The sequence below is a fragment of the Myxocyprinus asiaticus genome, chromosome 27 (genome assembly GCF_019703515.2).
Source record: "Myxocyprinus asiaticus isolate MX2 ecotype Aquarium Trade chromosome 27, UBuf_Myxa_2, whole genome shotgun sequence".
NCBI lineage: Eukaryota > Metazoa > Chordata > Actinopteri > Cypriniformes > Catostomidae > Myxocyprinus > Myxocyprinus asiaticus.
The window spans coordinates 27,522,305-27,544,443 of record NC_059370.1 but is presented as its reverse complement, the minus strand read 5'-3'; the positions used below and the strand labels follow the sequence as shown (position 1 = coordinate 27,544,443).

Genomic DNA, 22,139 nt, shown 5'->3' with positions numbered 1-22,139 from the left:
TCTGAAGGTCACATGAACTTTGGAGGTCTGTAGCGATTGACTCTGCAGAAAGTCGGCGACCTCTGCGCACTATGCGCCCCAGCATCCGCTGACCCCGCTCTGTCATTTTACGTGGCCTACCACTTCGTGGCTGAGTTGCTGTCATTCCCAATCGCTTCCACTTTGTTACAATACCCCTGACAGTTGACTGTGGAATATTTAGTAGCGAGGAAATTTCACGACTGGACTTGTTGCACAGGTGGCATCCTATCACAGTACCACGCTGGAATTCACTGAGCTCCTGAGAGCGGCCCATTCTTTCACAAATGTTTGTAGAAGCAGTCTGCATGCCTAGATGCTTCATTTTATACACCTGTGGCCATGGAAGTGATTGGAACACCTGAATTCAATTATTTGGATGGGTGAGCGAATACTTTTGGCAATATAGTGTATTGCAGGATATGATGCAATCCCATGTTGACTGCATCATCCACAGACCTGTTTGCTCGATAAGCAAATTGAAGGAGATCTAGAAAGGGTCCAGTGATGCCCTTCAGGTGGGCCAACACCAGTCTCTCAAATGACTTCATGACCACAGATGTCAGGGCGACAGGTCTGTAGTCATTAAGTCCTGTGATTTTTGGTTTCTTTGGGAAGGGGATGATAGTGGAACGTTTGAAGCAGCATGGGACTTCACACTGGTCCAGTCATCTGTTGAAGATCTGTGTGAAGATGGGGGCCAGCTGGTTAGCACAGGATCTAAGACATGCAGGTGAAACGCCATCTGGGCCCTGTGCTTTCTTAATCCTTTGTTTTCGAAAGACGCGGCTCACATCATCTTCACAGATCTTAAGTGCAGGTTGAGTAGCAGGAGGGGGGAGGAGGAGGTTGCAGGAGGTGTTGGTGTTTGTATGAAGTGAAGATCAGAGTGGGTGTGGGGTGTGAGATTGGGCCTTTCAAATCTGCAGTAGAACACAATCAGATCGTCAGCCAGTTGTTGGTCCACCACAGGGTTGGGGGTAGGAGTCCTACAATTCGTAAGTTGTTTCATGCCACTCTACACTGATGCAGGGTCGTTAGCTGAAAACTTGTTTTTCAGCTTCTCAGAGTATCTTCTTTTAGCCACTCTGATTCCCTTATTCAGTGTGTTCCTGGCCTGATTGTACAAGACTTTATCCCCAATTCTGTAAGCATTCTCTTTGGCCTGACGAAGCTGCCCGAGTTCCACTGAAAACCACGGTTTGTCATTGCTAAATGTTAAATAAGTCCTAGTAGGAATGCACATATCCTCACAGAATATATGATGTAACAGTATCTGTGAGCTCGTCCAGGTTTGCTTTTGACTAGCAAAAAAGCACTAGAGGAATGCCATGGTACATGAGTGATCCCAATATATAAACCTGACATTACTATTTATTTTTCTAACAGATCGGAAAACGTAACCTTTTTGACAGAGAGGGCTGATGCAGGTTTGTGTTGGATCCATATGCATCCTTTCCTATTTCGATGGTTGGATTTTACTATTTTGAACTGTCCCCTGCCTCCTAGTGGAGAGAGAGTGAAACTGCTTCGAATGATTCTGTGGTTGAAAGCCACAACTTGACCTTTTCCATTTTAATGGAATAAAGCTTGGTACTAATTACCAGCTTGCTTGATTAAGTAAAAGCCTCACGTCCCCCCCCCCCCCACACACAATGTATGCAAGTCGTTGATGAAATCATTAATTCCTTACATTTCATCTCTTGAGAATAAACACACTCAGTCACTTTTTCACCACTGCATAAAACGTGTAAAGGTCAAAATAATCTAAATAATATAATGTATTTGTGGTAAGCTATGAAAAACTGTTACTTTATTTAAATCCCTTATTAATGCAATTCACAAAATTGCATTATAAAATTTTTCATAAAATGCACACAGCTTCATTTCAAATTGCTACAGAAGGAAATCAAATAAAAAAACATGGTTATTCTTTTTTTTGTCAATATACACACAAAACAATGGAGTCATAAAGTAATTGTCCCTTCTGAGTTTATCTTCCATGTTATTACCAAAAACAAAGAAATGTAAAGTATTTTTAAAAAAAAAAACAACAACAACAAAAAAAAAATACATATCTACATATTCCGTATAAAATACTTTTAAAAATTTGTTTCAGAAAGTGTAAATCTCATTAGCAAACATAAAACTATAAAAATAATTGTGTAAATATCAACTATAAAAAACAAAAAATGGCTGAAATGACATAGTTTTGTCAAGGGGTGGCAGTATCGCACAGTTTGTTCCACTATGGAGGACATGATCTGTATAAAGTCTTATAACGATCAATACCTGGCATATACAAACTACATTAAAGCACAGATATTACGTGAATTCATTTCATGGCACATTTACTATGACATGATTTAATTATAATGACCACATTAGATCCTCCAAAATGTGAAAATGCAATGCCCTCTTTCATGACAATGATGACATCATTCAGAGTGCAAGCAGGGGGACACTTCTCTCCCATGTACTTTGGTGGAAAACACGGTTTCTTTTCCTGTGCACATACAAGGAGGAAAATGTTCATTATAGTCTCTTGTTTTGCAGACTGGTTGATTTGCATGGCACTGCTTGATCAACATTTACACAACTGCTTTTTCAAATTAATTAATTTCACAATAAATATTTACTAAAGTTATAATGTGTGTGCCATCTTAATGTCATTTTGAGTACAGTTGTAAAAAGCAGTTTCAAAAAAATTAAATCTTTGTGGTGAAGTGTGTCATTTCTGTACCACCAAATGGAAATTTTTGAACAGGTTTCCCCAAATACCTCCCCCATCTGCCATTGGTTGCATAAACAGATAGTCCTGCCCCAAATTCAAATTTTTTTTAAAACATTTTTTTATATATATATATATATATATATATATATATATATATATATATATATATATATATATATATTAAGTCAGGATGTTCAGAAAGCTCAAACAAACAGAGCAATGTTTTTATTGCGCCAAAAGAGCCGCAGTGCTTACACTTTTCAGGGGAGTCAACCTATAAATGGCTTACTTACAGTTCTATCTGCATATTAATCAGGTATTACCATGTAAATTATACACATCACCCTTAAACCATACATCTGTCTGCAACAAGTATGTAATGAAATAAGCTTTATTATAAATACAAAATATAAACGTATAATGCAAAACGTGTATGTATGTGCTGAAAGGTTCTTTGCTTACTTTTGCAAAAGAAACAACCCAAACAGCATCAACATTGATATCACGTCAGCCGAGATCCATAAACACATGTACTGGTTAGGCTTCTGGAATTTTTAAAATGCATACACACAAAGGACACCAGTGATGTTACATATTCAGACAAGCCCATGTGAATTATAAATGGGAAAGATGGTTCTCTTTTATGGCAGAATAGATGGTGCTAAGTGAATGGATAGGCTGGGATTTACCAGATGCCAGTCAGGCCAAGACATGTTTTGGAAGAGGTGGCAGGCATTGGTGGTCACCGAACTGGCCCCTGAGCACCACAGCAATGAGAAGAGCCAGCGTTCATTCACAACCCACAGATTCACAGACACATTCTTTTCTCGCAGCTCGCTGTGCAGTGTAAAGCATGCAAAAATAATAAGAGAATTTTAAACAAAAAAACAGTGAGTGCAATCAACTAACTTCAAATCTTCCCTCTATTCACTTGCCTTGGGCTCTATATTACCCGATCATTTTGACAGGTCGCGACAAGCCAGTCTCTGCACAATAGACAGGAGTGGAGTGGCCGTTTTAACATGCAGTGCTACTCATCAGTCAAGCTTTTCTTGTTTAATTTGATTATTTCATCTTTACTATTGGTTACAATGAGAAAATTACATGTGCAACCAGCCAGAAACAAAAGTGTTTGGGCAAGTAAGCCTTCCCGCTATTATAATCATAGGTGCATTTGTGAGTTTAGGTTACAGATGAACTCTTCATTTTTCACAGCTTTTTCTGCCATCTGTGTTAGAAAATAAAGTCTTGTGAAAACCATCCCTCCCTTTAGGCTGTGAAATCATACCAACATTAATGACAGAAGTGTCGTTTCTCTGGATGTCAGATGAGCAGCGCAAATCCTCCTAAACTCACCTTATATTACGAGCGCTCAGTGAACTATATTTCACATTCAGGAAGCTTCCACCATTGGCATCCATTTCAGATACATTATCATACACCTGCTGGAACCCTGGTGCAATCTTGCTCACATTGTGTCTATATACTGGAGGAAGCCACCATATCTATAATTGATCCACAATATAAATAGCATGACATTTTTTAATTTAGTTGGATTAATAGAAATACATTAAAGGGATAGTTAACCCAAAAATGAAAATTCTCTCATTGTTTACACACCCTCATGATATCCCAGGTGTGTATGACTTTCTTTCTTCACCAGAACACATTTGAAGAAAAATAGAAAAATATCTTAGCTCAGTAAGTCCTTAAAATGTAATTGAATGGAGATTTCTCTTTTGAAGCTGCCAAATCGCAGACAGCTGTTAAATTAATGTCTTCTAAAGTGATACGAACACTTTTGGTGCTAAAGAAGATAAATATTTCATTACTTTTTAACCATAAACAATTGCTTCTGTTAGGCTTCATGAGAGGCTGGAGTCCAAGCGGTGTCTCGTGTGATGTATTCGCATTGCCATGGATACCGAGGTAATCTCACGTTCTCCTCTCGTTTGAGACATCCAGGATAAGCACACAGATCTAAACCAAAACCAGCTAAGCTTCTGTACAGTGTTCCTCCTCCTCACTCGTAAACAGCACTGCTCTTCCGGCTGTGACTCACGTGCGTCAGTTCTCGCGTATTTCAAATGCCAATGCGATTACATCACATATGCATACCGCTGCAGAACGGAAGCATGATTTAGAGTTTAAAAAAGTACTTCAATATTTATTTTTTTGCACCCAAAGCAATCACGTCGCTTTAGAAGATATTAATTTAACAGCTGGTGTCGTATGGGTAACATTTATGCTGTCTGTCTGTGATTTTTGGAGCTTCAAAAGAGAAAACTCCATTCACTTGCATTTTAAGGACTTACTGAGCTAAGATATTTTTTCTATTTTCCTTCAAATGTGTTCTGGTGAAGAATGAAAGTCATACACTCCTGGGAAATCATGAGGGTGAGTAAATAATAAAAGAATTTTCATTTTTGGGTGAACTATCCCTTTAAGATTAAGATTACGTTTTTATTTCAGTGAAATGTGCAAAACAATAGCAATTGGCATCAATTTAGGTAATGTCAGTTGTTCATATAAGATTGGTTCTCACATTCATTCAATGCAAACTAACCCAGCTATATATCTATATATACTATTTTTTTAAACTTATAAAGATTGCAAATACAATATTACCTTGTCTGGTGAGATGCCTGATTTTTTTATCGTTTCAACAGTATAATATGAGTCGCTGTTGTAGAATTCGGTTGAGTTTTTCTCATTTTTCAGGTCAAATATGATGGAGACGTTATGCTCTTTGGCCATGACCAACAGCTCTAAGAGCATTGGCACAGTCTGGTCTTTAGCTTGCACTTTCTCTTCCTCTGAGAGCGATGAGACTGTCCAAAATGGATCTGTCTGTATTTGGTAAGTAAAACATTAATTTAATTTGTCACAACTAAAACTGACAATTTGAATGTCAAATGCATCAAATGAACATTCATTGTACATTTCTTTTATCTGCTTAAATTGATTCAAAGTCAGTTGCAAAGAATACAAAATCTTTTTACATCTACAGTATATTATTATAAGATTTTTTTTTTTATCAGCAAAAAAGTACTGTATGAAATGTGTTTGTACAAATGTGGAAGCGAATAAGTACAGTATAAAATAAAAAATGATATGTTTTGCTCTCACCTTTAGAAACCATTCCCCTGCATTTAACATCTTTAACTCTTGCAGTGTGAAGTTGGTGTGCATGTAGTTATCTCGATCTAGAAATCTGTTTTTTACATCAGTCGTTCTTAGTAGAAAATTTGAGTTAGTGTCATGCATAAGGAAAGGCTTCATGTCCTTACTGAAAAAAGAAAATAGAAGAGTATTACAAACACTAGTATCAACAAGTGTCCATAGCTTCTAAACAGAAACTGTACCTGAGCTGTACATCTGTCTCAAATGCCACCACATCACACTCCACACTCCTCCTGAATGACATCATGGTGTTCTCTGGAGCCAGCTAAACACACATGAAATATATTCAGTAACTTAAAATAAATACAGAAAAATAGAAATTAATTAAAGGAATAGTTCACCCAAAAATGAAAATTCTCTCATCATTTACTCAATGCCATCCCAGATGTGTATGACTTTCTTTCTTCTGCTGAACACAAATGGAGATTTTTAGAAGAATATCTCAGCAATAGATCCATACAATGCAAGTGAATGGTGGCCAGAACTTTGAAGCTCCAAAAGGTTTTTAAAGACAGCATTAAGTGGTTAAATCCATATCTTCAGAAGTGATATAATAGGTGTGGGTGAAAACAGATCAATATTTAAGTCCTTTTTTCTCCACTTCAAATCTCCACTTTCACTTCCACATTCTTCTTCTGGCGATTCGCATTCTTCGTGCATATCGCCACCTACCAGTTCAGTAGTTTGTATGTTAATGTATTCTTGTATTGAAGCAGTAAATGTATTTGGCTTGCTGTCCACATACTAGAGGGCTCGGAGCTCAAGACTTGACTCGACTGATTACCCCATCCTCCCGGACTTTACTTAGATAATGAATCTAGATGTCAGGAGAGTTGTCACAGGAAGCAGGTAAGCATAGGCTTATATACTCCTGCTCGCAGGCTGTGATTTGTCAGATTAAAATTAACATGCTCCTCCCAAACCTCTGTTAATTAACTCCATTCAGGGCTGGTCAAAGGTTGAGATTTATAGTGAAAAAGGACTTAAATATTGATCCGTTTCTCACCCACACCTATCATATCGCTTCTGAAGACATGGATTTAACCACTCAAGTTTTGTAGATTATTTTTATGCTGCCTTTATTTATTTTGATATGAAAATCTTCATTTGTGTTCAGCAGAAGAAAGAAAGTCATACACATCTGGGATGGCATGAGGGTGAGTAAATGATGAGAGAATATTAATTTTGGGGTATATTATTCCTTTAATTTACTGTTTTAAATTGGTCTGTTATTTTCCTTAAAAATACAGTAAATATTTAGTATTCAAGTATTCAATCCCTTTTTACTTACAATATATCTTACTGATTTATTCTAGGCTATATCTCAATATATGATTCAATTATTTTGAACAGTGTGTGTTCTTATTGTTGTTACACATTTCCATAGAATATCTATACATTATTTTAAATAGAAGAAATCACTTTAAGGAAAAAAAAAAATTATTTCAGCAATCAATATTTTACATATAATGACATTTTGCATGTGCTTTAATTCAAAGCTGTGGCATCTGTGTTCTTCACACACCTCTGTTTTTATTCATAGTTAACCACCAGTCTCCTGGTGAGGAACAGCAGATCAGCTACATGTGTCAAAACAGCACTCCTCCACCTTCCCTGCCAGTGGAATTTAACTGGTTGTGTTTGGGCTAGTTCATGGAATCTGTAGATAGTCTGCTATTGAAATGATATTTCTGGATGGGGACTACATATTATGTAATGACCGTAATTGTTTTCCTCATTGATAATTAAATCTATAAATATCATATGATTGAAAAAATGTAACTAATGCAAATGAATTACATTCCCCCAACTAGATAACTTAAAACCTGGGAATGATGCCATAGTCATCATAACTCTAAACAGAACCTACAGCAAATGATTCATCATGTAGCATGACAAATTTACTCTCATAAAATAATTTAAAAAAAAATCCTCATACATTTCCACACCAACATGAACGAATAGCATCTGTTCAAAGGGCAAGATTTTGATGAGCATGGTAGTGTAAACACAGGCCAATACACGTTTATTAAAGGGAAGAAATGTCTCAAAATAAAAATTAACACTAATGGTATTCCCACTTACCATAGGTGCACCACGATGTCCAACGAGTGCAGGCTTTGGGGGAAGATTATTGGTGATGCACGGAGAGCAGATTACAAGAGGGCACAGAAACACAACAGCTGACACTGCCAGGAAGGTCACCATTATGAAGACCTTACAAGCTATACCAAGAAAAACATAAAAATTCACAGACAGAATTTTGACCTTAATAAAGAACAACATTTTTATCTTATACATGGCAATTATCTTTTAAACAATGTATTCACAGTGGCTGTAAGCGTTCACATTTAAATTTGGTAACACATTACAAATCTGATCTATTAAAGGAATATTCCGGGTTCAATTCAAGTTTAGCTCAATCAACAGCATTTGTGGCATAATATTGATAAGCACAAAAAAACATTTTGACTCATCCCTCGGACTCCCTCCTTTTCTTTGAAAAAATCAAAAATCTGGGTTACAGTGAGGCACTTACAATGGAAGTGAATGGGGGCTAATATTTAACGTTAAAATACTCGTTAAATATAGCCACAAAACAAACAATATCCATGTAAACATGATTTTAGTGTTGTAAAATCACTTACTAACATTTTCTGTGTAAAGTTCTAGCCAATTTTACAACTTTGTTGCATGATGTAATGTCAACAAACCCTAAAATGACTGTAAAAATGACTATTTAAACAACTTTACTGCTCAAAATAATACATGAGTTTTAACAGAAGAATTAATGTAAGTACTTTTACAAAATTATAAGCTTCAAATTTCTGCCTTTAAACCCTCCAAACATTGGCCCCATTCACTTCCATTTTAAGTGCCTCACAGTAACCTCAATTTTTAATTGGGCTGAAGCCAATTGTTCTTTACAAAAGCCTCCAGTTTCTGTAAGTTATTTGGTTTCCTTGCATGCACTATATGTTTGTGTTCTCCCCCACAGTGGCTCAGTGATGTTGAGACCAAGCTTTCCCACTTAGAACAACTGAGGGATTCATACACAACTATCACAATAGGCACCAAAAAGTCAATGATGTTCAAGAAGGCAAGATGTGATATTAAGAACCAGTATATCAACTTTTGAACAGAATAATTTGTGTAATATCAATTTTTTCTTATATACTCTTATTTAAAAAAAAAAAAGAAAAAAAAAGGTAAAAATAAACATCTTACAGATTATTCAATGGTTTTGCTAATTTATTAGAAAAGAGGTATATAAACTTATGAGCACAATTGTAGCTCACATTGTGATTATTATACGTTTTGAGCAAGGTAAGATGGATAACTGTGTGGGATTTTATGCTTTAATACTTTATAAAATGCTTAAAAGAATATTCTGGGTTCAATACAAGTTAAGCTCAATCGACAGCATTTTATAAGAAAAAACTGATATTACACAAATTATTCTGTTCAAAAGTTTATATACTGGTTCTTAATATCACATCTTGCCTTCTTGAACATCATTGCATTTTTGGTGCCTATTGTGATAGTTGTGTATGAATCCCTCAGTTGTTCTAAGTGGGAAAGCTTGGTCTCAACATCACTGAGCCACTGTGGGGGAGAACATAAACATGTAGTGCACGCAAGGAAACCAAATAACTTACAGAAACTGGAGGCTTTTGTAAAGAACAGTGGGCTTCAGCCCCAGGACAATCAAGGGATTCACACTCAACTATCACAAAAAGTAACAGTTGTTGATGTTCGAAGAGATAACACATATTGAGAAGCAAGCGTATGTAAACTGGATAATCTGTGTCAGTTCATCTCATGGAATATATGTAAATATCTTGCATCAAATAGCTTAATCAGTGTAGTTCTAAATAAAAAATACAAATAAATAAAAATAAAAAAAACGCAACTTTTATGATCCCACTTATTTTATTTTTTTAATTATCGTCTTGCATAGTCTGCAAGGGGGATGTATATTTTTTGTGTTTTCATCTATTATACTGCAGAGTGAAATTAAACTCAAAACTTGGCTCATCGCAAATGTGTATATGCAAGATGGAATACTCTTTTCCATTTTGCATTGCTCTAAACTGGTACAATAAATACATTTTTAGGTATATGTCAAGGTGTTTTGTGGCCACTACTAACCAGCTGTTTTTGCTCTATGGTAACTCTGGAAAACAAGCCAGCTGATCAGAGTCAAAGCCACCACAGCACTCAGCTGCAGGAACGGAGCAGTGGCCTATGGGAAATCAGAGAGGGGGTTTTCATACTCTGTACAGTATAATAATAGTGGTGTAACTGGAGATACTGTCACCTGAGTGTTGATTCAGGTAAAATAAGGTATTATAGCCTGTTCTGGGTGAAAAAAAACATCACACTGCCATTTCTAATAAATGAGCTGACCTGAGATACAATGAGCACCAGCTTCAAAGACAGAAAACAAATCACCAAAAATGCAATGAAGAATGGCCAAAGGCTGGTTTCAACAACATACCTGAAATGACATATGGACAGTTTTCCACTCCTCTTTCCATTCTTTGCTCATTCCAGCTGTGCCCAGAGTGACAATGAGGAGACCCAAGAACAGGAATACCTATACCGAACACAGAGCATTTATTAATGTATCTGCTTCCTGCATGCGTACTTTAAAACTGAGTAATGGCCATACAAAGTGTTACTAAAATGTTTAATGTGAGCTTTATTAAATATATTGATGTGCTATATGTTAATGCGAGAGTACCTTATGCAGCCAGTGTAAATCCAAGGGTTCTCCGAGTGCAAAATGCAGTAATGCAAATACCTGAAATAAATGAAGAATGACTTCATTGGAACAAACCTTTATAGACAGTTATTACCCACTAAGCAATCTGGTCCACATTATGTTCTCTAATGTTCCCTTCTCTGTTCTTACCAGTAGAAGGAGGCAGTATGTGGCTAGCACAGCAGAAATTATCAACAATATCATGTACCAGTTCACCCATTTTTTAAGTGTGTTGAAGGCCATCCTGCAGGAGGAAAATTAAGCAATATGGCACAATGACAGTCAGTTATTGGTAACTCTTGTAACACCAGGCAAATGGACTTAAATTTTAACATTTTTATTAAAAATGTATTGTGTTTATGTATGTGCTCACCAATTTAAATCACTGTGGTCGTTATAAGCAATAAAGCAAATGTACATCCAAGTCAGGGCAAGTATGGACACAAAAGAAAGAAAAGAGAACCAGCAGCATGCCGTCTAAAAAGAAAGGCAACATTAAAAAGTGAAATTGGCACTGAATTCCCAGTTCAAATCTGTCTTTGCAGTTATGAAGATTGAACGTCATGTTGGTAATCTCAGCTGTTAGTTATCAAATAGAGTAACCTTTCTTCCTAGTCTTATTTGCTAACACTTACAAGGACATGAAACATTTCCCACACCATTTAACTAATGAATTTCCATTACTTTTCCAGTCATTCATGATACCTGGATAAGGATTTTATATATATATATATATATATAATTTTATAGAGATTTCCCTTACTATGTAGAAAATAATTATATTTAATTAAGACATCTGCATCACTTTTTAGGATTTTAATCATTTCCATGTCATTTACAAGCCCAGAAATGTCCATTTTAAAATTCCCTGATGTTTTCCATGACCGTGGGAATTCTGTAGGTAGTCTATTGCAGTTGAAAGAGAAGCTTCTCTGAATCTGCAATTCCTCAAACAAAGACAAAACATGTTTTAAACGGAGCACTAAAATGAAACTAAAGTTTACTATAAAACACTCCACCTCTTTGCATGGGACTTATTACAGTCAGGGGTTAGTCACAAATAAAAGCCTGGGGGAACTGGAGCAAAGCCATTGTCTCCTCACGCTGAGTTTCACTCATCTGGATATGCAAAAGTAGGGCCGATTTGTAAACCAAGTGGTTATTATGATATATATATATAATATTTTTGAAATATCTGAATGAAGCGATAATTGTTTCTGACACAAATCAAAAGAAACTTTTGTATTCAGGCTTCTAATTAACATAGATTTTTGTCATGATCATGTCTCCACAAGTACAAGCTTTGTACTCACTTAAAAGGAAGAGCATTTCTTTTCTTTTTTTTCTCTCCCATTTTCTCCCCAATTTGGAATGCCCAATTCCCAATGCTCTCTAAATCCTCGTGGTGGCGTAGTGACTCACCTCAATCCAGGTGGCAGAGGACAAATCTCAGTTGCCTCCGCATCTGAGACCATCAATCCGCCCATCTTATTACGTGGCTAGTTGAGCGCATTACTGCGGAGACATAGCGCGTGTGGAGGCTTCACGCTACTCTCCGCGGCATCCACGCACAACGCACCACGCACCCCACTGAGAGCTAGAACCACATTATAGTGACCATGAGGAGGTTACCCCATGTGACTCTACCCTTCCTAGCAACCGGGCCAATTTGGTTGCTTAGGAGACCTGGCTGGAGTCACTCAGCACACCCTGGATTCGAACTCATGACTCCGAGAATGGTAGTCAGTGTCTTTACTCGCTGAGCTACCCAGGCCCCAAGGAAGAGCATTTCTAAGATAATTGTTTATTAAGGCATTCAAGGACAACAATTTTCTTTGATTTCGTTCTACAACTTTTAGTAATGTAAACTATTCCGCCTCTCTCAACTGATTGTGTAGCCTCTCTGCTGATTGGGTGAACAAACCAAAAAAAAAAAAAAAACTGAATGATAATCGCATATCAAACTAACAGTGGGAGCAAATGTGTGCAGCGTTAGGAAGGTATTTACAGTATAGTATAAGCATGGGTGTGGAACTTTATCCCATGAGAAAAAAATTTTTATTAAAAGTGAGGCATGTTGGTGAGGCCATTTAAAGCTAAAGTGTGTAATTCCTGCACTACTAACTTCACCAAATGGAATTGCAAAAGCATTGATTGTTTGTAAATAGGTTTCCCAAACATTTTGCCCATTGGTCGGTCAAACATACAGTGCCGCCCCAAACTTATGCCATTGGTTGAGCCAATGTTACTGTATTGGAATTATCAAACAAACAGAGCAATATCTTTATAGTGCCACAGTGTTTACACTTTTCTGGGAAATCAAATGAACATAGAGCTCACTTTTCGTCGCATACTACTAGGACTGTTCCAGTGACAACTGTAGATCCCTCTCAGACAGGTTTGGACGATGATCAAGAGCATTGTGTTTGTTCCATCAAATGATTCCAGCAGTGCAGTTGAATGAGCGTCTTTTCTTGTAGGTAGTGAAGGTTAACCCTCATGTGTAGTGGTGCAGCTGTTGGTTAGAGTATGACTCACTGCTTTACACCTGAAATGAGTGGGAATAGGAAAGAGAATAAATAATGGTGCTTACGTAATGAAACCTGTTTTTTCATTTTGCCTCAATATAGAACTGAGTGGCAAATTCACTAAACAGTTGAGGCACTTTAGCTCAATCTATTTACATGCGAAGGCTTGCATCTTAATCATGAACCACCTGCCATGTCAGGCAGTTAATATGCTGGCATAGCACTGTGATGTATTTCATTTTTGCTTAAATTAGGCTCTTGAACAATATATGTGCTTTTCACCTGACATGATTTTTGTTGCACTATTACCGCCAGCGGAAAGCATGTTTGTGTACAGTATATTTTCTATGTCTGGCTTAGTAAGTCTAAGTTCTCTAACACTTTTGAGAAAGAGGTGATATATCTCTCCAGTCACATGATGGAGAAGGAAAGAAAAGGTTAAACTTAATTATGGAGGAGTGGCAATATGTTTAAAAGGTCTTAAGCACAAAACTGTGACATACCAATCAATCACTCATTTCAAATAAAAAGACAGAATTTTCTCCCCCAGCTTACTGTAAATCAACTGATGATCCCAGTGTATATGATAAATATGTGTAAAAAAAATATTCTTAATTCAGCTCCCTTACAGAGCATTCTATAATCAAGGGAAATGTTGTCAGATCCTGAAAAGCAGTCATTTGAGTGCCCTGCAGTAAATGATATGGGCCACTGAGACCGGCATAAGATATCAAGGATCATTTTGAGCATGAAAATAAAGCATCAGGGCATCCTCCCTATTTTGACAGGTTGTGCATGAAATGAAACATAATCCCCAATTTTCCTAATTGGCTTTGAAAATTGTATTTTGAAAGGGTATTTTTTGTTATTGCAGATCAGAAACTCATGATCAGACAGGAAGACCTCTCATAAAATAAATGTAAGCAGTATATATATTGTATATTCATGTAATATTCACATTGCAAAAGGAGACTAAATTTATGTTTCTACATACAAACACAATATATTTATATATATATATATATATATACACACACACAACTAACATTTAAGATGAATCAAAATTAACATTTTAATAAAAAAATATTGAAATGGACGAGTTGTTATGAAGAGTGAAAAAAAAAAAAATGCTGTCAGCAAGAGTCAACTCCTTTAAGACTAAAAAGCATCTCAAGCATCTACAGTGGCATGCAAAGGTTTGGGCACCCGTGGCCAAAATTTCTGTTGCTGTGAATAGTTAAGTGTGTAGAAGATGAACTGATCTCCAAAAGGCATTAAGTTAAAGATGAAACATTATTTTCAACATTTTAAACAAGATTAGTGTATTATTTTGTTTTGCACAATTTTAGAGTGAAAAAAAGGAAAGGAGCACCATGCAAAAGTTTGGGCACCACAAGAGATTTGAGCTCTCAGATAATTTTTACCAAGGTCTCAGTCCTTAATTAGCTTGTTAGGGCTATGGCTTGTCCACAGTCATCATTTGGAAAGGCCAGGTGATGCAAATTTCAAAGCTTTACAAATACTCTGACTCCTCAAACCTTGTCCCAACAATCAGCAGCCATGGGCTCCTCTAAGCAGCTGCCTAGCACTCTGAAAATTAAAATAATTGATGCCCACAAAGCAGGAGAAGGCTATAAGAAGATAGCAAAGCATTTTCAGGTAGCCGTTCCTCAGTTCGTAATGTAATTAAGAAATGGTAGTTAACAGGAATGGTGGAGGTCAAGTTGAGGTCTGGAAGACCAAGAAAACTTTCAGAGAGAACTGCTCGTTGGATTGCTAGAAAGGCAAATCAAAACCCCTGTTTGACTGCAATAGACCTTAAGGAAGATTTAGCAGACTCTGGAGTAGTGGTGCACTGTTCTACTGTGCAGCGACACCTGCACAAATATGACCTTCATGGAAGAGTCATGAGAAGAAAACCTTTCCTGCATCCTCGCCACAAAATGCAGCATCAGAAGTTTGCAAATGAACATCTAAACAAGCCTGATGCATTTTGGAAACAAGTCCTGTGGACTGATGAAGTTAAAATATAACTTTTTGGCTGCAATGAGCAAAGGTATGCTTGGAGAAAAAAGGGTGCAGAATTTCATGAAAAGAACACCTCTCCAACTGTTAAGCACAGGGGTGGATCGATCATGTTTTAGGCTTGTGTTGCAGCTAGCAACATGGGGAACATTTCACTGGTAGAAGGAAGAATGTATTTAATTAAATACCAGCAAATTCTGTAAGCAAACATCACACCATCTGTAAAAATGTGAAGATAATAAGAGAATGGCTTCTACAACAGTATAACGATCCTAAACACACCTCAAAATCCACAATGGATGACCTCAAGAGGTGCAAGCTGAAGGTTTTGTCATGGTCCTTACAGTCCCCTGACCTAAACATCGAAAATCTGTGGATAGAACTCAAAAGAGCAGTGCATGCAAGACGGCCCAAGAATCACAGAACTAGAAGCCTTTTGCAAGGAAGAATGGGTGAAAATCCCCCAAACAAGAGTTGAAAGACTATTAGCTGGCCACAAAAAGCGTTTACAAGCTGTGATACTTGCCAAAGGGGGTGTTAATAAATACTGACCATGCAGGGTGCCTAAACATTTGCTTTGGGCCCTTTTTCTTTTTTCTTTTTTTTTTGAAACTGTAAAATTGCTTAAAATATTAAAGAAATGTGTCATCTTTAACTTTATGCCTTTTGGAAATCAGGCCATCTTTTGCTCACTTAGCTATTCACAGCAACAGAAATTTTAATCAGGGGTGCCCAAACTTTTGCATGCCACTGTACTTCATGAAGTTGGTTAAGAGAATGCCAAAAATGGCAAAGCTGTTATTGAGGCAAAGAGTAGCTACTTTTTTTGGCTAATGCAAAATTTCCATACTTCCATTTGTGTTATTTCAGTTTTAATAACTTCAGTGTTAACACTTTACAATAAGGTTCCATTCATTAACCTTATTTAATGCATTAGGTCTCATAAACAAACAATTTACAATAGCATTTAATATTCATTAATGTTAGTTAATAAAAAAAAAAACAATTGTTCATTATTTAGTTTATGTTAGTTCATAGTGCATTAGCTAAAGTTAACAAATACAGCTTTTTATTTAAAAAATGTATTAGTAGGCTATTGAAAATAACAACCAAAATTAATAAACACTGTAAAAGTATTGTTCGCTGGTAGTTCATGTTAACAATGTTGTTAACTAATGGGAACAAATGAAACCCTACTGTAAATAATATTGTACCACTTCACTATTATTCCAAAATGTGGAAAATAGTACTGATAAAGAAGTTGGTATGTCCAAACTTTTGACTGTATATACTGTATATCCAGAAGGCTAACTAATGAGCTCATCAAATGCGTATAAAGCTCCAAAAAAAAAAACACAAAAAAAAAACATTGTACTTTGTACCCTGATATAACATGCCATCGGGCCCAGTTCTAGATCAAAATCTCTGGGTGCTTCTGAATTTAGTGGGGGTACCCAAGTTGTTAAAGTGAAGACATTGTTGTTCAATTGAGCACCAACGTTGTTAAAGTGAGGGTGTTTTAATGCAGGGCCATTTCTAGCTATAAGCTGTATAAGTGGCAAAGCAAGGTCAGTTTATATATATATATATATATATATATATATATATATATATATATATATATATATTATTATTATTATTATTATTATTATTTATAGTCATTTATTGTTAATTTTCTATAGTTATTTATTTATAATTTTTTGTTAATTTATTGTTAATTGTTTGCATTTTGTGTAAATAATATATTGCAATTTTAATTTAATATATTCAAATTTGTTGAAGACTGTATTGTGGGGGCCTCCAAGTAGGAATTTTCTTAGGGCCCCCATTCCCTCAGAAACGGCCCTGCTTTAACATCTAAGCACCCCCGTAGAACCAGCCTACTTGACATCCCAACAAAGCCCTCCGGGTCCTTGTGTTTTGTTTTTTTTTGTTAAATGAAAGCTGCACTAACACACCACACCTGTTCTTGTCACAAGAGATTTGTCAAATGCTCACTTAGCATGGTTTACAGTGAAATTACAGTATGAAAAATCCTAATTCTCAAGATCCATGATGAGGTATACAATTGTCCAGATAATCTTCACAATTATGTACTGTAAAACTGATATTACATTTTTTAAAAAGCCTTTTGCGGTGGGGGTGGTTTCATGTTGCAGAGGCCATGTCTTCAGAACTGCCAAATACCATGCCGAACTGATATGGAAGTTTCAACAGGGTTAGTGCAATTTTCTGACATATGTGATGTACTACATACTGTGACACTGTCACTAACCGCTCATTTTAATGTAGAGACATCATGCATCTTGGAATAAACATCTCCTCTAATTTATCTGACATGTTTAGCCTCAGCTTCATATCAGTCCTAAAAAGATTATTTAAACCATTGGATGAACTTACCTCTTTTCCTCATTGGATACCACTATTATGTTTGTTTTACCCAGAATCAATTATCTGTTTACAATGATTCAACCAAACACCAACAGGTTTGAATCCTTGCACAGCACTGACATTTACTGCATATTCTAGTGGACAAATAAAACCCCTCGAATAAAATAACATGCATTAAAAAAATAAAATAAAAATAAAAAAACAGGAACAAGGAGGATTATCTTAACTTTCATTATAATTGGGAAAATGACCTCAATCTTACCACTAACAATAAATAATGGAAAAAGGTTTGCAAGTATCTAAAGACTGCTTATTTGTAATATACCTACTATAGTGTATTGCAGAGGAATTGGCATCTACACTTCTCTCTAGTGTCAAAAAAGACACTAAATCCCATATTAAGCAAAGGCAAAAAAGAAATCATTTTCACACAAATCACTTGCAAAGAGACTTGTCAAGTCAATGGACTATTTTGCCCTGGTGAACATAATAATTACACACAGAAAAACATCAAAAAGCAACAACATAATTGTTCTCAATACAATCCTCTCACTTAGGATTCTTGTGATTATAATGGTTTCAAAAGTCTTTACTGGTCATTTTTGTCCTTAAGCAGCTGAATGTGAAAGGGAGCAGTTTTGCATCAAATCTTGATAATTTGTTATTATTATTTCAGTTGTCTGATCCTCCTCTTGAATATAACCAGTCATGTCTCTCATCAAGTGTATAAAGTTCTAGTACACTTACCAAATCCACTCCATCATCATCACAGGCTTTTGTGCATGCCATTAGACAGCACAACTTTTGAATGATGAGAAGTGCAGCAAAAACAAACATCACACTTAAAATAACTGAACATGTTCAACTCGTGACGTGTTTTATTTCAAGAGATGTTAGTATGGAACAATACAAAGTGTTTAGTAGGATAGTCAAGAAAAGAAAACGCAGCCTACATGTAAAACTTTATGTAAATCCCGCAGACAAATTAAATGGTTAGGTCAAGTCACATTTTGTTAGGCACAGTGTTTGTGTGAGCTTTCAGGTAATTTACTGTGAAATGAAAATGAGCAAGTAAAAAATAATTGTTATCTTTCATATACAGGTGCATCTCAATAAATTAGAATGTCGTGGAAAAGTTCATTTATTTCAGTAATTCAACTCAAACTGTGAAACTCGTGTATTAAATAAATTCAATGCACAGAGACTGAAGTAGTTTAAGTCTTTGGTTCTTTTAATTGTGATGATTTTGGCTCACATTTAACAAAAACCCACCAATTCACTATCTCATCAAATTAGAATATGGTGACATGCCAATCAGCTAATCAACTTAAAACACCTGCAAAGGTTTCCTGAGCCTTCAAAATGGTCTCTCAGTTTGGTTCACTAGGCTACACAATCATGGGGAAGACTGCTGATCTGACAGTTGTCCAGAAGACAATCATTGACACTCTTCACAAGGAGGGTAAGCCACAAACATTCATTGCCAAAGAAGCTGGCTGTTCACAGAGTGCTGTATCCAAGCATGTTAACAGAAAGTTGAGTGGAAGGAAAAAGTGTGGAAGAAAAAGATGCACAACCAACCGAGAGAACCGCAGCCTTATGATTGTCAAGCAAAATCGATTCAAGAATTTGGGTGAACTTCACAAGGAATGGACTGAGGCTGGGGTCAAGGCATCAAGAGCCACCACACACAGACATGTCAAGGAATTTGGCTACAGTTGTCATATTCCTCTTGTTAAGCCACTCCTGAACCACAGACAACATCAGAGGCGTCTTACCCGGGCTAAGGAGAAGAAAAACTGGACTGTTGCCCAGTGGTCCAAAGTCCTCTTTTCAGATGAGAGCAAGTTTTGTATTTCATTTGGAAACCAAGGTCCTAGAGTCTGGAGGAAGAGTGGAGAAGCTCATAGCCCAAGTTGCTTGAAGTCCAGTGTTAAGTTTCCACAGTCTGTGATGTTTTGGTGTGTAATGTCATCTGCTGGTGTTGGTCCATTGTGTTTTTTGAAAACCAAAGTCACTGCACCCGTTTACCAAGAAATTTTGGAGCACTTCATGCTTCCTTCTGCTGACCAGCTTTTTAAAGATGCTGATTTCATTTTCCAGCAGGATTTGGCACCTGCCCACACTGCCAAAAGCACCAAAAGTTGGTTAAATGACCATGGTGTTGGTGTGCTTGACTGGCCAGCAAACTCACCAGACCTGAACCCCATAGAGAATCTATGGGGTATTGTCAAGAGGAAAATGAGAAACAAGAGACCAAAAAATGCAGATGAGCTGAAGGCCACTGTCAAAGAAACCTGGGCTCCCATACCACCTCGGCAGTGCCACAAACTGATCACCTCCATGCCACTCCGAATTGAGACAGTAATTAAAGCAAAAGGAGCCCCTACCAAGTATTGAGTACATATACAGTAAATGAACATACTTTCCAGAAGGCCAACAATTCACTAAAAATGTTTTTTTTTATTGGTCTTATGATGTATTCTAATTTTTTGAGATAGTGAATTGGTGGGTTTTTGTTAAATGTGAGCCAAAATCATCACAATTAATAGAACCAAAGACTTAAACTACTTCAGTCTGTGTGCATTGAATTTATTTAATACACGAGTTTCACAATTTGAGTTGAATTACTGAAATAAATGAACTTTTCCACGACATTCTAATTTATTGAGATGCACCTGTAGTTTCCACTTGTGATGCAGAGGCATTACAATGAGCTGAATCAACACATGAACCTTAACAAAATGCATACTAAATACACTAGTTCTGCCAAATACAAGAATTGTATTGTCAAATTTAAAGTTGTGATTTATTATCATTTTGTTGCTACATGTTTTCAGAGAATTTACAGGAAATTGTGAAAATAATTCCAACCTAGATCTGCAGTTCAGTGACACCATGCTGTCTTCTTATGACATTAAAAATGAATCCAAGGTTATTATAACAGCGTAAAGGGTCAGTCCTGTGTAGCTCAACAACCCCATATAGGTTAACATTTCCAAGTGCAACAGCCCGCAACTTACAAGTAAATATTTTAATAAAATAATTTCCAAATTCAAGTAACAGAATCAAGTCATAAACTTATTTATTATCCCTGGTTTTGACCAAGCTCTTGAAAATCCCCGATGAGGAAGAACTAAAACTTTATGGTTTAATGGTAGTACAGCATCTCACATGACTTTCACACACAAAAGTGCCATCTGATTTGTTTAAAGCAGCTTTTCCTACCAGGATGCTGCTGAATTAGCTGACATTAAATGCCACTCACACCTGGCGATATTTAGCTCACAGTGTGTTTCAGTCCTTTGAAGAACACTATCAAAAGATAGCTAGATCGCCAAAACAAGCTGAATTTAAATTTGCATGAACGTGTCTTACCTTGATTAAGAAGTAACGTGATACGGAAATCACAACCAGTCTCACTAAACTCAGAACCTTTGGACATTTCTTCAGTATCTGCATCCGAACTCTTAAAACCTCCCGCGTACTGAATATTGCTGAACTGAACAACGACTGAGTCCACGTTCCTCAGCGCTGTTTGTATTGACCAGCACCAATGAATGGAAAGCAGTGGAATGGCTGTTTTTACGATCTCCACCTTAGGGCTCTTAGAAAAACTGTCGTGTCTAGAAGGGAACCCTCTGGCTGGGTAAAGTCTCGCGATAATAGATTTGACATTCCTATACTGTGTTTATTGTTTATTAGGAGTTCCACTTGAATCATAAAAATATCCCTACCTCTAAAAATAAACCTAATCTTAATCCAACTCAAAACATAACCATAATCTTTGAAACATAAAAATTACTCTCGCGAGACTTACCCAGTACAAAGGTTCCCTTCTAGACACGATCCAGAATATCGAACCACTCTTTGAGCCGTAACAGTTTTTGAGAACTTTAAAAGCGTTTCAATATTCAAGTTATACTACCTAACTTACAATTGAAAATTCGGATATATAATGCAGTCACTGTAACTGGCCTATTTTAAAATCACCATGTCCCTGAAACTCATATATGTGAATATTTATAGAGAGAGAGAGAGAGAGAGAGAGAGAGAGAGAGAGAGAGAGAGAGAGCTTACAATGGAAAAATACTTTAAATGAACTGAATGTCTTAACAGGATAATGTATAATGTCTAAAACAACATTATATACATCATCTAATGGACAAAAGAAAATTAAAACTGTATTAAAAATCAATCGATATATTTAATCTTCAACACATTTGTCATTAATGTTTCTTGTTTTGAGCCACTGAAAATACAAAATTATGCCTGAAAAGTAATTGAATCTTTTTTAAAGTATAAAAACTTCAAATTTAAAATGGTAGCTGCAGTACAGATTATTCCTCAGTCTATTGAGTGTTACAATAAAATAATAAAATAATCTGTAAATACTTGGGGAAAAAGTGATGCACAAGAACATTCTTAAAAATGTAATGTGGAGACAGCTTTTTCCTAACGTCTTCTATCCTCTATTTGAAAATCATAACAT

At 36.3% G+C, this 22,139-nt stretch overlaps 1 protein-coding gene across 2 annotated transcripts; it reads right to left on the bottom strand.

The window, feature by feature from the left end:
• Positions 1-1,738: 1,738 nt before the first annotated feature.
• Positions 1,739-21,230, bottom strand: LOC127417695 (glycerophosphoinositol inositolphosphodiesterase GDPD2-like). 2 transcript variants are annotated; one of them, XM_051657856.1, is made up of 15 exons: positions 21,026-21,230; positions 13,044-13,251; positions 11,077-11,180; positions 10,854-10,947; positions 10,683-10,742; positions 10,437-10,535; positions 10,088-10,181; positions 8,021-8,160; positions 6,118-6,200; positions 5,882-6,041; positions 5,381-5,602; positions 4,109-4,257; positions 3,442-3,589; positions 3,215-3,297; positions 1,740-2,524 (listed from the first exon to the last, which is right to left on the bottom strand). In XM_051657856.1, exons 2-15 carry the CDS (start codon positions 13,122-13,124, stop codon positions 2,461-2,463), a joined length of 1,581 nt encoding a protein of 526 aa, XP_051513816.1. In that variant the 5' UTR covers positions 13,125-13,251; positions 21,026-21,230; the 3' UTR covers positions 1,740-2,460. The 2 variants fall into 2 exon arrangements, with proteins under 2 accessions (XP_051513817.1, XP_051513816.1); XM_051657857.1 differs by lacking the exons at positions 10,854-10,947; positions 11,077-11,180 and having other exon boundaries at positions 1,739-2,524.
• Between the last annotated feature and the right edge of the window lie 909 nt (positions 21,231-22,139).

What these genes read in the sequence shown, in the direction of transcription:
- LOC127417695 (XM_051657856.1), bottom strand. Translation starts at nt 13,124, where the DNA reads ATGCTCTTGATCATCGTCCAAACCTGTCTGAGAGGGATCTACAGTTGT. An exon ending in CAGGGGAATGGTTTCTAAAG is followed by an intron (nt 5,603 to 5,881) that starts GTGAGAGCAAAA and finishes TACCAAATACAG; the next exon opens with ACAGATCCATTTTGGACAGT. An exon ending in CTGAGCGCTCGTAATATAAG is followed by an intron (nt 3,590 to 4,108) that starts GTGAGTTTAGGA and finishes TACACTGCACAG; the next exon opens with CGAGCTGCGAGAAAAGAATG.